We start from the raw sequence: 15,784 nt of genomic DNA, 5'->3' as shown, positions 1-15,784 counted from the left end.
AAACCTATGTATCTGGCTCAATAGATCGTTGCCCTCTTTGGTCAATGATAATGACCCTGAAAATAATAAGAATAGGCAAAGGGAGAGCCTCAAGCTCTGCTTGTTAGCACTTCTATTGCGTGTTTTATTAATGGTTAATGATACTGATCCTTGTATGTTTATACATCCCATCAATGATCAATAGCTAATGAATGAGAATAGTATTATTCCATGGTTTTCTATGAGATTCCCAAGTTGGCAACGATTGAAGTAGTCTTGTGAAAAGTAGGCCCTCTTTGTTTTGGATTTTGAGAACCGTGTGTGAGTCCAAAATAAATTATATATTGGACACAAAAGTAATATATTTAAATATTCTTCAGTTTGCAACAAAGTCTCCCCGGAAGAAGAAACCCAAGGTATACTTATACCTCTTCAACAAAAACAATCCGTCCAGGACCTCTTCTATGCGGACAATTTGAGGATTGGTGACAATAAATAAATACATAGTTGAAATTTTCCACATCCAATTTACCTATATAAGGAATACTCACTCTCTGTTTTCTCATCATCTTAGCTCTCATTTTTCTTCTTTATCTTCTCCAACATCACCTTATTCAGTAAGAAAAAAAAAAAAAACCATGGCACGTGCAATCAATGTCGTATCGACCCTTGCAATTCTCTCTCTCCTGTTCTTCAATGTTGTGATCGCAGAAGATATGCTCTTCAGCGGTGAGACCCTCGACACAGGAGCATTCATCGAGAATGGGCCGTACCGGTTTATAATGCAAACCGACTGCAACCTTGTGTTGTACATGAACAAGACAAGGGTACTTTGGGCATCTGGCACTAATGGTAGGGGCACCTCATGTAAGGCTACCTTCCAAGACAATTGCAACCTTGTTGTGTTATCAGGTAGTGAGACAGTGTGGAGCAGCAACATCTCTGGTGGGGGGAACAGTTGCCGTTTGATAGTTCAAGGAGATGGAAATGTTGTCATCTATGGCGCCCCTCTTTGGGCTACTAACACTGTGCAAAGCAGGAAACGCCTTCTCTAAGGATCTCTTTGTTTGTATGCTAGATTATTAAAATATTATTTGTTTTTCCCTTTGGGAGGTGGAAATAAGGTGTGATCTCAAGGTTTGCTCTGTTTAAGTATATTTTTTTATATTGGCATATATTGCGGAAAGTTTTATATACTTTCCATATATTGTTTGAAGAAATATAACTACTAAATTGTCTTTATGAATTTTGTCTTAATTAACTGTATTGTAGTGATTATATGAATTAAGAAACTTACATTTGGATTAAGAGATTGAGTAGCAAGTGTTGGGACAAATTGGTGGAGATGCAAATAGTCAAAGAAACACACAGAGGGTTAGAAATGGGAGTTAGAAAAATGAGAGGTAAGCAAGGCAAGCTGAAGCTTTCTCTCATAGACTTTAATTTCTTTACATATGGAGGTTGCTACCAGGAAATAAATCCCCAAGATAAAATGCCAACACCAAGAGAAAGGGCAGTAACCTGAGTTCAAGACATATAGTCAACCCGCACTTAGAAAAAAGGAAAAAGTGAGAAAGGAGAGAATCATATTAAAAATTGAGACCTTACTCCTTTTTATAGAAGATAAAAATATATGAAGACACCCTCTCAACTGAAAGTATCAATTCATTTAAAATAACTCTTGGGGTCTTTCAAAATGAAAATACCATTTCATATTTCACAAAAGAAGTTTCCTTTTGAAAAAACTCATTTTTCAAAATTTAAAAATAAAATATTCTGAAAATATCCAACAGCAAGACCATATGCTGTGCTGATGAACCGAAATCACAATAACAGTCAAGGTCAACAGAGAGCTTATTAGCAACATTGGGGGTTGCGAATAATCAACGGTGCATGGGGGAACATCTTAATAGGCATTCTAACTTTTTTTTGGTAGGAAAGCTGGGATTGACCCTTCCACCTCACGTTGACCATTGAGAAAGAGGGCCCACAATAGGCCCCACTAGGATCTCCCACAATGTAGATGAATTACAACGCATATGGCAATTTAGTGGCCCCCATCAGAAGAGCATTGGATCTCTGTGAGGATCCCACTCACAACTCACTAGACTCTTAAAGGATGGTTGGACAGCAATTTAGTGGTCCCCACCAGGACATTACCCTCAAGAAGACCATTGGATCTCTGTGAGGATCCCACTCACACCTCGCTAGATCCTTAAAGGATGGTTGGAGGGCAATTTTGTGGCCCCCACCAGGACAATACCCTGAAGAAAACCATTTGGATCTCTGTGAGGATCCCACTCACAACTCGCTAGACCCTTAAAGGATGGTTGGACAATCGGGGTTTCAGACTTTATTGCGCACGAGGAATGGATTGGATCCAATGTATGAGATACAGGGAGGAGACACCATACATAAGGTGCATACACGCTTAATAGAAGAATAGACACCATAATATGGTGCAGTTATGCTTAATTAACATGTGCCCAATAAATACTTAAATCCTATTGGTTGGGGGTTTGAGTTAAAAGCTTAAATCCTAGAAGAATGTTAGACTCACAGGAGCCCTCGCAAAAAAATAGGGAAAGAGCGCCTTCTTTGGTCAAAACTCCTTTATGGCTGTTATGACCGTGATTTTCTGCGCCATCCTAAACTGGTTTTGACCAATGAGGGCGCCCTTTCCCTGTTGTTTTTGCAAGGGCTCATGTGAGTCTAGCATTCCTCTAAATTCCTATTATTTGGGATTTAAGTGATTTACTGTGCATTTGCTCAATCCCTCATTGTGGGATTTATGAGGGATTAGGATCATTCAGTGCACAGGTAGGATCAGGGCAATGGAGTAGGATGACGGACACAAATCACACGCCCAATCACCTTTCCCGTGATGGTGGGAGCTGAGGATATTAATTTTTTAATATGATTAATTAGCAAAATGGAAGTGAATAGCCTATTCAGGTATTGAAACCCCGTGTATGTGTCTGCATGCATTTATTTTAAAATAGACTAATTGTAGTCATAAACGATTTGCTTGTACTTCATCATTTCTCTAGGAAATTAGCTCTTGGATATTTTATAAAACGAAAAGTATCCGTGCTATAGATGATAGGAATGCTATACTGAAGTGTGCCCTTCCAAAAATACCGTTACAAGGGTGCACCATTGGATCCGCGTCACCCAACTGTATCTACAACATGCAAAATTAAAGGAATGATAAATGCTGTTCAGTAACATGGATCCAATAGGGTGCCCTTGTGGCTGGGTCTTTGCAAGGGCAACATTCAATTTAACGTTCTTCTATATATTATAGGAAAGGCAAACACTATAACAACGGGTTTAGTGTGGAAAATAATGACGGGAGTGAAATGACTGATCTGCCGCTTTTCAAGGTTTTTTTTGGGCGCGGATACCCCCCTCGCGGCAACGGTAAACGTTAGGATTTAACGTATATGTCACTTTCCACGATTTGACCTCTCTCTCTCTCTCTCTCTCTCTCTCTCTCTTTCTCCACACACAACAGAAACAGTTGGTGGGCCCAACAGAAACCGTTGGTGGAATGGTGGGCCCATCTTTGAACAACGTAGGCCCCGCCCATACCGCACCATAGGATAATCCAAACCGTCCATTTGATGGGCCATAAACGTAAATAGGTTGCGTCCCAAAATATCATTTCCATAGGCTGATCCTAGCCCTCCGATCTAAATAGAAACTACATCTTATGCAACCTCTATAGATTGTAGGGTTGTGATCATCCTATGGAAATGATTTATGGGGCACAACCTATTTACATTGTGGCCCATCAAATGAATGGTTTGGATCATTCTATGGTCTGGATGGTACACTTCACTTTCAAAAATATGGGTGGGGCCTAAATTGGGGGGGCGGAGGAGGAGAGGTGGGGTTGGGCAATTGCCTCCCTGAAATCCGGGATTTGTTGGGCCACAATGTGAATAGACTGTAGTATTTTTCAACTATAGTTATTATCTTTTTCAAAAACAGAGTAGGTCCCACTTCGTATGATGATCCAAACTGTTCATTTGTTAGGCCACAACGTAAGTAGTTAAATCACTGGCATTCTTGGGCTATGAATGAAATAGTTGGTCCCACCCTCAAAACATGAAGTGTAAATAGTGGGCACCATTACATCAAAATCCGCGGTGTAAATTGTGGGCGCCACGTAATGCATTGGATAAGGGGAGATTGTGGGCCCCACCTAAATCGTCTGTCAACACCTTCCGATGTTTAATTTCACTAGGGCACAACCACATTATAATAATTCTATGTGGCGCATCTATATTAAGGCAGTGGCCCCCTCTGTTTTTTATCTGAACCATCCATTTAATAGCCCTTGCTTCAGATCCTGTATGAGAGGGGCATAGTGGGCCCAGCCCTCTCATTATTTGATATTACAATTGCATGATCGTTTGCTCTTCATTCGTGTCATCCACAAGTTGGGGTCCCTTAGATGAAGTATCATGGAAATATCATGTGGGTGTGCTGAGGTCGGTCTTCTCATGCCCTTTAAAACATCCATTTGACTCCTTCACCCTAGCATAAAACGTTAATGAGATCTTGATCAGTATGTACAAACTCTTGCGACTCTTCAAGAAAAGCAGATGACCAGGACTTCTTCTACGTATATTACTTATTAGAGGAACATAGACATAGACTTGCATGCATCTTTAAATATATAAGAAAAATGAAATAGGCGCATCTATATTAAGGAAGTGCCCCCACTGTATTTTAAGCTAGTGTGTAGATAACTTATCTACACATACGTGTAGAAACCGTTTTCTTATATATATATATATATATATATATATATATATATATATATATATATATATTTATTTTTTTTAATTTTTAATTTTTTATTTTTTGATAAAAAAATATGGTAACCGAGTGGGGAACCGAGTACGGAAGCAGCAAATAGCCTCTTCAAGGGTCAACCACAGGTGGTTTGAGATTACCCTACTTTTTTGTCTTTCTTAAAATGACAAAACTTCCCTCCAATGGCATGTGGCCGCGTGTAGGGAATTGTTTCCTTGACTAAGGAAAGGGAGTTGGGTTTAGGGCCCTCTGGATCTAAGAAAACGAAAATTACGGAATAATATTTCGAGTGCCCCACCCCCTACGCCCAAGGTTTAGTACTACAGTAGGTAGAGCATGTGAGGAGTAAGGCCCGAATACAGAACTCGTCCTTGCCCTAATTTCTTCAAAATCCCATGGGGAATTTGATTTGATACTATTAAAAGCCCTAAGAGGGGAATCGAAGGGGATTTTGGGTAGATCGCTTATCAAACCTGGCTTCCGATATCTGGAAACGGTTGTTTCCGAGACGCGGCAGCAGAAGAGGGGGAGGTGGATTCGTAGTTATTAGATTGGATCGAGGAAGGGATTCTGAAATGTCTTCTTTGAATCTCTTCAAGTTCTGCTCCAGCCTTAGAGTCCTCGGTTACTTCATGATCCTCCTCGTTGTGGCCATCATAGGTCTCTCTTACTATGCTGTTGTGCTCATCACTTGGGGCCCTCAACTCCTTCAAGGACGCCTAACTTCACTTCTCTCTTTCTTTATCATTATCGTCTTCCATTTGCTCGTAATCTCTTTTCCTCTCTCATCATTGTATTCAATTGCTAATTCTTATGATTTTGTTTGATTTATTGTTTATGATTTGCTTTTAATATTTAATTGTATGATGAATATGGCCATGATCCAATGCACACGTCGCATATGTGTATGGTGATTAGGACCGTTGATCTGATGGGTCATCATAGGGCGACCTCTAGTGGGTCTATGTCTAATGCCAAATCGAGATCTCATTCATAAGATTAAGGTGCTAGAAAAATCAATGGCTTAAAGACATCTTTAGGATCAAAGATCTTGAATAATCTGATGAGGATCATAAATGAATATGAATACCATAATATTATAAAAACCGAACAATGTGATTCACAACAGGTATTGATTAACTTGGCATGTAACAACATCAATTTGAATGTTGAAATTGTTTACCTTTTTTAAGTTTTTATTGCGGCGCACACACCGATCTTGATTGTTCATCATGTGAAGAAAGATAAGTCACATATATATCTAGAGAGAGAGAGAGAGAGAGAGAGAGAGAGAGAGAGAGAGAGAGAGAGAGAGAGAGAGAGAGAGAGATGCAACATCAGTTGTTCTAAGTTCTGTGCTAAGTAATACTTTCACTTCTTGGGAATCATCAATACTAGCATACCTTTAAAATAACTAAAAGTGGTTATGCTTTGTATCAATTTCTTTAGCGTGTCTATGCTTCTAGTTTTCTCATTGAATATTTCTTACATTCCTCTCCTTCCAAATAGTCCACAAAGCCACAAGGAGGCACATTGATTTGTTCATTGCTACCATGAATGTTTTTACCATGCGGCTATAAAACGTCGTTTCAAAACTCCCCTGCGTCATCGTCAACTTGCCTCAGTTGACTCCATTTTACCTCGTCTGCGTTCTTGTCCGAAACCAACACCGAAATGTTTCGGCCGAAATTTAAAACCATGTATATAAGTGTCTATGGGCGAAGTGTCTTTCCCAGTTCCTAATATGAAAATGATGGGAAATGGCAGTTTGAGAGGTGACTCTCTACACCAGTTGTCCTCTCAAAACATAACTCTAACTCTATTTCCACCCCTCTCGATGTCTGATAGCACAAGGTAATTCATCCTTTACGTTTTCAATGGCTTGCCATATACTTGGACTTGCAACTCTTTTTAATTTTTATCCTCTGGGACAACCACCCTCCTCTTACCTTCTCCATACATCCTCATAATCACTTCTCCCTTTAAACTACTTTCCTCCTCACTGAACCTCCATAACCATTTACATCTCTTTTTATCCGCTCTGGCAACCACCCTTCTCTTACTTTCTCCAGATCTCCTAACAATCACTTCTCTCTATAAACTATTTTTCTCCTCACAGAACCTCCGTAACCATATAGGCCCTGTTCGTTTCAGATTGTCACAACCGATGGTGATGCCCCCAACTGATTATTGACCCAAAATTATGTTTAGTTTTGGGCCAATAATCGGTTGGGGCCCTCACCATCGGTTGTCACAATCTGAAACGAACAGGGCCTTACCGAGCTGCAATTTTCATCTACCCCAATCTTCTAACACTCAAACATCCCTTCCTCTTCGATCTGCAAACACCCCGGGTTACTAAATAGTCTTTCTTCTCTTCTTTGTATCAATCCGTATAAGTTCTTCTAGAGACACTTGATACGGTCAGTCAAACTGCATGGGAATATGTTTCTACACCAGTACTGTCAATGTAAAAGAAAAGCAGAAATCATTTGGAGGCCACCCAAGTCGTGGATATTAAAGTAGAAAAGAAGGGAGAAGGAGAAGAAATGTAGAGTGAGAAAGGAGTTTGTAGGGTTAGAAGTCTGACCTCACAAAATCCATAGCTTACATGTATAAAGGGACTGAAAAACAAAAATTATAATAATGTCATTAATGATACCGGCCTTATCAAAACAACATCAACAAAAAATAAACCACTAAATCACATTTTAATCTCAACAATTAGCATGGAAAGTTGTCCAAGAGACATGTGCAGTTCTGTTTTATTATGTTCTATAGCATACTTCGCCTGATATGACTATAAACCGAATTATATAACCGCATTAAAATGAACCAAGTCAGAATTCCATCAGATTAACTGTATTTGATAGCCAGGATCAGGCTGATATGGATCCATCTATGAACCAAGACGCTTTCCACCCAGAAATAGACGGCCATTTCTGGGTCGGTCTGAGACAGTGTACCAAGTTTGTTTGATAATACTTCAACGAAATTACTTCCATTAATAACAAATGGTTTCATCACTAAGTATCCAAATTCAAACAAACCACTGTATCAAAAGAGGAGACTAATTGTTGTGGAATGAACCACGAATTGCTGGCAAGTCCTGAGTCATGCATTGGATAAGATGGTGGCTGAAAGGTGCTGAACTGCATACTCAGATTTTTATGTTCTCTTGTCCTGCAATGGAATTGTCATTTTATCACAATGAGCTAGAGTGGTTGAGCCTCTAGCTCATTGGTAAAAGCTTTGTTACACAACCAAGAGGTCGGGGGTTCAATCCCTGCTTACCTATGCAAAAAAAAAATGATGTGTCCTTTTTCTTATTAAGATAGTGTTAAATATTCTTTGATAATGCTTTTAAATTATTTATATTGTTTTTTTTTTTTTATGATACATTCTTGTTTTCCTAAATCAAGTTATTGTAAATAAGGGCAATGATATTTTCACTTCCCCTACAGTAAGCATTCGCTCCCCTTTTAACTTGATTTGACGTCAAAAAGCGTTAATGAGGGGAGCGAATGCGTATTGCAGGGGGAGTGAAAATATCATCGCCCTGTAAATAATTGACACTTTTTCTGTGTTGAATAAAAAAAACATTTTATTTACTTTTTTTAACATGTTATTTTTTGGATATTTTTTAAGGGTGTATTTTTTTTTTGCAGCTTGTGTTGTTAATATGGAGCTATTTTATGGTAGTTTTCCGGGATCCAGGTTCTGTTCCCGAAAATTGGAGGCCTATATTGGAGGAGGGGGATTTGGAGGTGGCCAGCTCTATGGCATCATTGGAATGTGCCACTGCCGAAACTGGGGCCTCTGTATGGTCACCATCAGATGGGATGGAAACAAGACCAGCTGTAGGCTACTGTAGTCGTTGTCAAAACAGCAAGCCTGCACGCTGCCATCATTGCTCTGTTTGTAAGCTAATTCCAGTTTGTCTTATCAATTTGGTTTGATATTTTTCACGTGGTTTTATTTTCCTTTTTTTAAGCGGATACTTGCGTCATCGGTAAATGTGTCGATGTACTGTAGTTGATGTGGAATATGCTCCCAGAAATATGTTAGTTTGGGATGCAGAATTTTCTAAATATGGGAAGCATGGACAATAAATAAGATGAGCATGCAATACTTAACAATGCATGAGAGGACTCATATTAGGATTGGCTTGTGCGTAATTATCACTCCATCTGGGTTCGCGAATTTTGGGTTGTGAGAAGAAAGCTTCATGCTGAAGAAGAGATGGTGATTTGGTAAACATGGGAACTAGTTTCTCATGTGGATAAAGGTGATAGAACACATGTGACGGCTAGAAATACAAGACCATAGTTTACCCTTTTGTTCTATTATCATTGGCACCATATATCTTTATCAAATATATTTATATCTGAATACTTATCTGGGTCATTTACAGATATTTATAAAATTAATATGGGTTTATTATCGTAATATAACTGCATGTTTTCATTTGATTTTGGGTCTCCCAAGGTTGCCATAGCGAATACAGCAACACATCATGCTCAGAACTGATTCTGGCACATGTCAATGTCTATGTTACGTAACTAGAGTTGAACCATTGTCCTTTGATCCCCCGCACAAAAGAAGTATCCATGCCACAGACTTCCTTTAAATTGCATGGAGATAGCATGAGTTTCATATTGTAGCTTGAGTTCCATGCTTTTCTCGCATAGTTCTTTGGAAATCATGCTAGAATTTGATCTCCTAATGCAATTTCCTCAGGAGATAATAGGCAATGTTAAAAGGATTCTGTTTCCTATTGAAACATGTGCTAGTTTTTTTTTTTTTTTTTAAATTCTTTCTCTCCTAATAAATTCTATTACTGTAAGAAGTTGACACTCATTGAGTTTATCTGACTGGATAGTGGTGATAATTGTGAGTAGTTTTAGCATATCAAGTGTTTATTTTATTGTTCTTCTCGTAGGTCAAAGATGTGTACTTAAGATGGATCATCATTGCGTATGGGTTGTCAATTGTGTTGGTGCGCGCAACTACAAGTTCTTTCTTCTCTTTCTGGTAATGCTAGAATCTTTTTTGTTCGGTGGTACTTCCAAATTATGTTGCTTGATGAAATTCTAGGTTGTTTTGTTGTGAGTGCTAACACCCAGATGGTGTAAATTAACTTCTGGCTATGTATTGATCTTGCATATTTTTCATGTTATCTTGAATGTATTATTTGTTGACTTGATAGATTCATTTATTAAATGTTTGTGGTGTGCATGTCTAATGTCTTAGTGTTGTCTGTTTATTAGATAAGAGTATACTGGGTGCAAAGCTTATCATTGGGTGATCATAAATTCCTTAAATCAATCTATTTAATCTCTTCAATGGGTTTCTAGGCATTGAATCTTGATTGTTGCATTTTTATATCATGTACACTTTTTATGGATTTTGATCTGATAGTTGGGAATTTATAATCACCCAATGATGGCAATTTTTGGGCATTGAACCATCTAAGAAAATATCATATGAATGGCCTAGATCAATAATGGTTGGCCATATATGTACAATTGAACCTGGTGCAGTTGCAATATCCTATGAGTCACAGAGATCAAAGAAGAAAAATAATGATCCAAGGCAAGAAGAAAAAATGGTGCTGATTTGGGTGTGGAGTAGAATTTGGCCTAACTTCATATTACCATCATCAAGTTCGAATTTGGTTCAAAACAGGTCATGTTTGCTATGGTTTTGGTGGCTAGAAGAGAACTAGTTTGTTAGTGATTGCAAATCAGGGGAGATATGTCATTTTCCTTTAAATAACTTATGGGGGCACTTTAGTAATTTTATGCTATTTATTTGCACAAATATTCAATTGGAGGGGGTTTCAACTATCAAACCTAGGACTTCCAGATATGAGAGAGAAAGAGAGAGAAAAGGGGGCTTTTCCTGGCTATTGATTTTTTATTTCTATTGAGACTTATTAGGGTTTACCCTATTTCCCCTCTACTTGATCTTATTCTTTGATATATTGTTTGTTGTAAGAGAAAGAGAGAGAAATGGGGCTATTTCTACTGAGATATATTAGGATTTACCCTTTTTTATTTCTATTGAGATATTTATTTTTTGAATGGTTTATTTCTATTGAGATATATTTTGATTTACCCAATTTTCCTTCTTGCACTTGATCTTATTTGATATATTGTTTGTTTTATTTTTTATTCTCTTTCTTTGTTATTAGTTTACATTAGTTGGTATCAAAGCCTACTTGGTCGCGTGATTTTCACGGACAATGATGGGAGAAGGAAATAATCTACTAAACCACCAAGTCTGTGAGTAAAGAGGAGTTTTAATTTTTGCAAAATTGATTGAACCACTTTGCTCATGATTGGAGCAGGTGGGAATGCATGGGACCAATGATGCCATAGGAAACCCTAGAATCCCTAGATCACTCATCAATCCGCGTGCTTTGCATGATGGGCCACTTGATGATGAAAATTACCTGGGTTTCCTCCATGGAGGAGCACATATAAAGCAAGATGGGCATGGTGGAAGTGATCGGTACTCCCGCATTAAAGTGGACATACCTGTTTTTTACATAGAGGAATAGCCATGGCAAGTGCTTGATTGATTGGCTGAAGTAGAAAGGATTTTTGAATATTTGGAGATGTTTGAAACCAAATGATGGGGATCCAGACAGGATTCCAAGTGTACCAATGAAGGACCAAACACGGAGAAATGGATGGCCAATGTCCAGAGATTGGTTCTGTTCAGCTTTCCCTTTTTCTTTTCTTTAAGTTTTACTTGCAACTGTTGTTGAAATGAGCATGAACAATAGCTTCATCTTCACAGAAGCTGATGTTGAAGCAAATCAATGACAATGCTTATATGATTTAGGCATTTAGCAACCCAAGCACTTGGGTATATTGACAACACCTTTTATATAAGAGACTTATTTTCTTATCGAGGTACCACAAGAGAAGAAAATATCAATGGCATCCATGACAAAAACATGGTTGAAGAAAGTGGTGAAGTGGCTGAATGTTAAGTTGAATGTGCACTCAGAAATTTAGCAATGGCATGGGTTTCTATGGCAGAGTTGCAAGATATTGCCTCGAAGACGTATTTGAAGCCTTGGACTCAAAGAACAAGTTTAAAGGTCTTTTCTTGGCTATTGCTCTGTTTTTCTATTGGAACTATTAAGGTTTACCCTATTGCCTGGAAAGAGAATTTAGTTGAACCAGAAGTTGATAATGAAGGTTAATGATATCGGAAGTTCCTTGTTTCGATAGTGGCATTCCTCACTTTAAATACTTTTCTGATTGTCTGTGCATATGTTATGGGAATTATAGTACCCTTTAACAGCTAATTAAGTGGAAGCAAAGATAGGAGTGTAATTATTAATTGAGTCAGTTCAAAAGTGACTGAGCAATATAGTACAAGGAAACAAGTTGAAAATGGAAACAAGTTGCATTCTGAGGCTGAAAAAAAAAGTCACATGCTTCATCGGCTTATTTTGCATATACTTGATATTTGTCTGTTCTCAGTTTATGAGCAATATAGTACTTCAAAAGTGAAAGGCGGAGCTCTGTTTCAATATTTTGAATTTATACTTTAAAATTATATGTTAAAACAGACCGATTTGTTTTGATGAATGATAGATGCAAGGGCGTCCTTGGATAAAGAGCCGGAAAAGGGCTCTTGATTGGATCCACATCATTTTCGGTAACCTTTTAAAAACGATTGAGAAAGTAAATTCGGTTGCACTTAATGATGTGAATCCAATCAAGAGCCCTTTTCCTACTCTTTATGCCAGGGCGCCCTTATATCTATCATTCCTCTTTGTTTTTACATTGTTTCATGATTTACTACTATGTCTTTCATCAGTTGATTTAACTGTAACTTTTTCTTGAGAACACAAACTATTTTTAGGTTTCTTCATCTAGTTTGTGTTTGTGTCTCTGATCTATGTTTAGTTTTATACTAATTTGAGCATTTTTAGCAGATGCTTCATCTTGCATCCTTTTTTTCTGGGTTCAAGTACACTGTAGTTTCTTTGGCCTCTGGGGAGTTGTCATCCCTAATCCATGGCCATGCATTTCTATGCTTGTTACCTAAGTTGTATATTTCGTTTCGTTTCGTTTCGGCCGAAATTTCGGTTTCGGTCTAGAAACTGGAACTAATTCCGGTCGGAATTCGTTTCGTTCTGGATTTCGTTCCGTTTTGGCCGAAATTGTCTGAAAAGGCAGAAAAGGTGGGAAAAATAAAAAAAAATTTACGGGAATGCCATTATAGGCGTTGGTACTGTTTTTGGACCATTCTACCCTCATTTCATGACTGTTTATGACCGTTTTATAGCCGTTGGAAGGGTATTTTCCGTCTTTTCGTATCCACAACCATTCACAGCACTATATATATCCCCATTAACCATTGTTTTTCCACACTCTTCTCTTTCACCCTTCTCTTACAAACTTCATTTACACACTTTCCCACCAACTAAGATCTACTCTAATCTTCTTTTAAGCTCTTCAAGCTTCTCTAATTTTCTAACAATTTCTGATTTTTTTGCTTTTTTTTTCTCCATATTTTTAACTATTTAAAAAAAAATCCCTCTGGAAAGCATAACAAAAAGTTTTGACCGAAACGCGGAACGAAACGGTCGAAACACCGAAGCGTTCCGTTCCGGTGGCCAAAACAAAAGAGCGAACAAAACAGATTTTACAACTTAGCTTGTTACATTACTAATAGTTTTCTTATCCGGTAGTTTTTTTTTATTACAAACGTCTTTAGTTTTAACATGCATGATAGCATATATGCATGCACTTGTGTATATGTAAGCCTTTCCTGCACCATCATACCTGTTTTTGCAGTTAGCCTATGTAGGAAGGAGTTTCATTACCTGTTTATAAAGCATGGATAAAAACTCACTCAATACTACTAATTAGCAAATCAGTAAAATTATGAGGCCTGATTTTTCACATGTGTTTCTCATGCATATTATCAATTCAGGCCCTCTTGATCTCTAGAAGGTAAAAATTCTTGTACAAACCATTGATTATTGATCAAAGTTGAGCTTGTAATTTATTCCAAATTGTCGAAAAGACGTATATTGGTAAGTAATTTGACTTATTTGCAATAAAGTTACCCTTTCTAAAAAAAATTATTCCAAAATGTCATGTAGCAACAGCTACCTTGCCCTTTCATGTATGCATAAAAAGGTAACATGTTCATTGTGATTGCCTCATTGACTTCCTATCATTTTTTGTTGCTTAGCTATATACATTTCTGGAGACGACATTGGATACTCTTGTATTACTGCCACGTTTCATTAAATTCTTCGGAGATGCTAAGAATCATTCCACCTCGCCTGCCAATCTCGCTATCACCTTTCTTGCTTTTGGTAAAATTCAACCCTAATAGTGTTTGTTGCTGTCATCTTTGATTATGAAGTTCTAGAATTGCATTTGATCTAATTTTCTAACATAATGATGCCATACCAGTTCTAGAATTGCATTTGATCTAATTTTGTAACATAATGACGCCATACCATTTTGCAGTTCTTAATCTAGCTTTTGCACTGAGCCTTCTTTGTTTCCTGGTCATGCACGCATCCCTTCTATCTAGCAATACCACGACAATAGAGGTAATATATACGGTGTCTTTCTGTGCATCTCTACTTATCTTCGGAGTCATCTTGCAATAATTCATTATAGGTCACGACTCCCAATCCAGATATAATATTGATTTCAGGTTTATGAGAAGAGGAGGGCAGTTCGGTGGAAGTATGATTTGGGCAGGATGAAAAATTTTGAGCAGGTGAAATCCCTTGACTAGCTCTGTTCACTCAATTTCTTTGTGCTCGTGTATGCATTTTCTCATTCTTATCTCATGGTTTGTCATGTATAATCAAAGGTTTTTGGTACAAAAAAGGCATATTGGTTCCTGCCATTGTTCTCAGCCGAGGATTTAGAACGCATTCCTGCGCTTCAAGGATTAGATTTCCCAACACGATCAGATGTTGAAGCTTGAGCCATGGTGAGTTTCTAATCTCCTGACTTGGTTACTTGACCAGCAGTGTACCATTATGTTGTTTAATTATGGTAAGAGGTATATAGTTTTGCTCTTTTTCATTTGGAATTTATTACCAACTTTCTATACAACAATTAGATCAAATGGATCCTATCTCAGGATCAGATTTAGAATGTTAGAGGGGCTTAGGCCCCATTCTACACCAGAAAGTCTAATTCATCCATAGAACAAAAAGATCATGTTGGAACTTTTGGATTCTGGTTTTGGGAGAGAATGCTTGGAATACAGTAAATGTCAGTTTGCTTATTGATTAATTGTTTCTTTATTAGTTAGCGCTTGAGGGTGTATTCTTGTTTTCCAAAGCTTATGTGTAGCACAGGGAATGCACATGAAGCTGCGGGAGTCAGAATGTAGTTAGGGTAAAAAAAAAAAATTAAAATGTAAAATGAATTGTGGAAAGGTTTGTTTATCTCGTGTATCAATTTCTCATGAAACTAAGGTATTTAATATAAGGGTTTTGTTAACGAGTTAAGGTGTATTGAAAATGTAAATCTACACATTGTTTGAGAAAAAAGACTCAAAAGCCATGTAAAACGCTTAATCCCTATGTAAATTTATTGTAGATTTACATTTTCAATGCAGGGGCACTCGTTAACAAAACCCTTAATATAAAAAGGAAAATAGTATAGCTACTTAATTTGCAACAAAAATATCACAAAATTCCAAGAATTTTAGGTGGTATTTCATGCTAAAACGGCAGCAAGTGGTGAGATCGGAAATGGGAGGAGAAGGAAAGAGAGATGGAAGACTTCAGCAATGAGAATCATAGAAAGAGATTATTGTTCTATTCTGGCTATCCTAACATCTAACAAAGTACTCTATTTGTCTTATTGGCGTGATCTTTGGCCATGGAAGATCGAGCATTGTGCGTATCAGATGGCCACTTTAGATGCCAGTGGGGCTCATTATGTATTACAATGAAGTCGCATTCCAC

The 15,784-nt window shown here is 37.7% G+C and overlaps 2 protein-coding genes across 3 annotated transcripts; both read left to right on the top strand.

Moving 5' to 3' along the window:
* Positions 1-617: 617 nt before the first annotated feature.
* LOC143888765 (mannose-specific lectin-like) lies at positions 618-1,034 on the top strand. The gene has a single exon (XM_077393177.1). The coding sequence runs from the start codon at positions 618-620 to the stop codon at positions 1,032-1,034; it is 417 nt and encodes a 138-aa protein (XP_077249292.1).
* A 4,027-nt stretch (positions 1,035-5,061) lies between these two features.
* Positions 5,062-15,104, top strand: LOC143888044 (DHHC-type zinc finger family protein). Of its 2 annotated transcripts, none has more exons than XR_013254468.1 (7): positions 5,062-5,573; positions 8,475-8,727; positions 9,749-9,840; positions 14,035-14,161; positions 14,319-14,404; positions 14,494-14,577; positions 14,674-14,713. XR_013254468.1 is itself a non-coding variant. In XM_077392330.1 (7 exons), the coding sequence occupies exons 1-7, from the start codon at positions 5,382-5,384 to the stop codon at positions 14,788-14,790; spliced, it is 933 nt and encodes a 310-aa protein (XP_077248445.1). In that variant the 5' UTR covers positions 5,063-5,381; the 3' UTR covers positions 14,791-15,104. The 2 variants fall into 2 exon arrangements, 1 of the variants encoding a protein (XP_077248445.1); XM_077392330.1 differs by having other exon boundaries at positions 5,063-5,573; positions 14,512-14,577; positions 14,674-15,104.
* Positions 15,105-15,784: the final 680 nt, after the last annotated feature.

Source organism: Tasmannia lanceolata, unplaced genomic scaffold (genome assembly GCF_043159265.1).
Source record: "Tasmannia lanceolata isolate RefF3 unplaced genomic scaffold, GAP_Taslan_0.1 ptg000012l, whole genome shotgun sequence".
In the NCBI taxonomy this organism is placed as follows: Eukaryota; Viridiplantae; Streptophyta; class Magnoliopsida; order Canellales; family Winteraceae; genus Tasmannia; species Tasmannia lanceolata.
The sequence above is the reverse complement of the archived record's forward strand: the minus strand, read 5'-3'. Positions and strand labels throughout refer to the sequence as shown.

Coding starts and splice junctions, on each gene's coding strand:
- LOC143888765 (XM_077393177.1), top strand. CDS start 618: ATGGCACGTGCAATCAATGTCGTATCGACCCTTGCAATTCTCTCTCTC.
- LOC143888044 (XM_077392330.1), top strand. CDS start 5,382: ATGTCTTCTTTGAATCTCTTCAAGTTCTGCTCCAGCCTTAGAGTCCTC. Junction 5,574..8,474: donor TTATCGTCTTCCATTTGCTC/GTAATCTCTTTT, acceptor TTTTTTTTGCAG/CTTGTGTTGTTAATATGGAG. Junction 14,162..14,318: donor TATCACCTTTCTTGCTTTTG/GTAAAATTCAAC, acceptor ACCATTTTGCAG/TTCTTAATCTAGCTTTTGCA.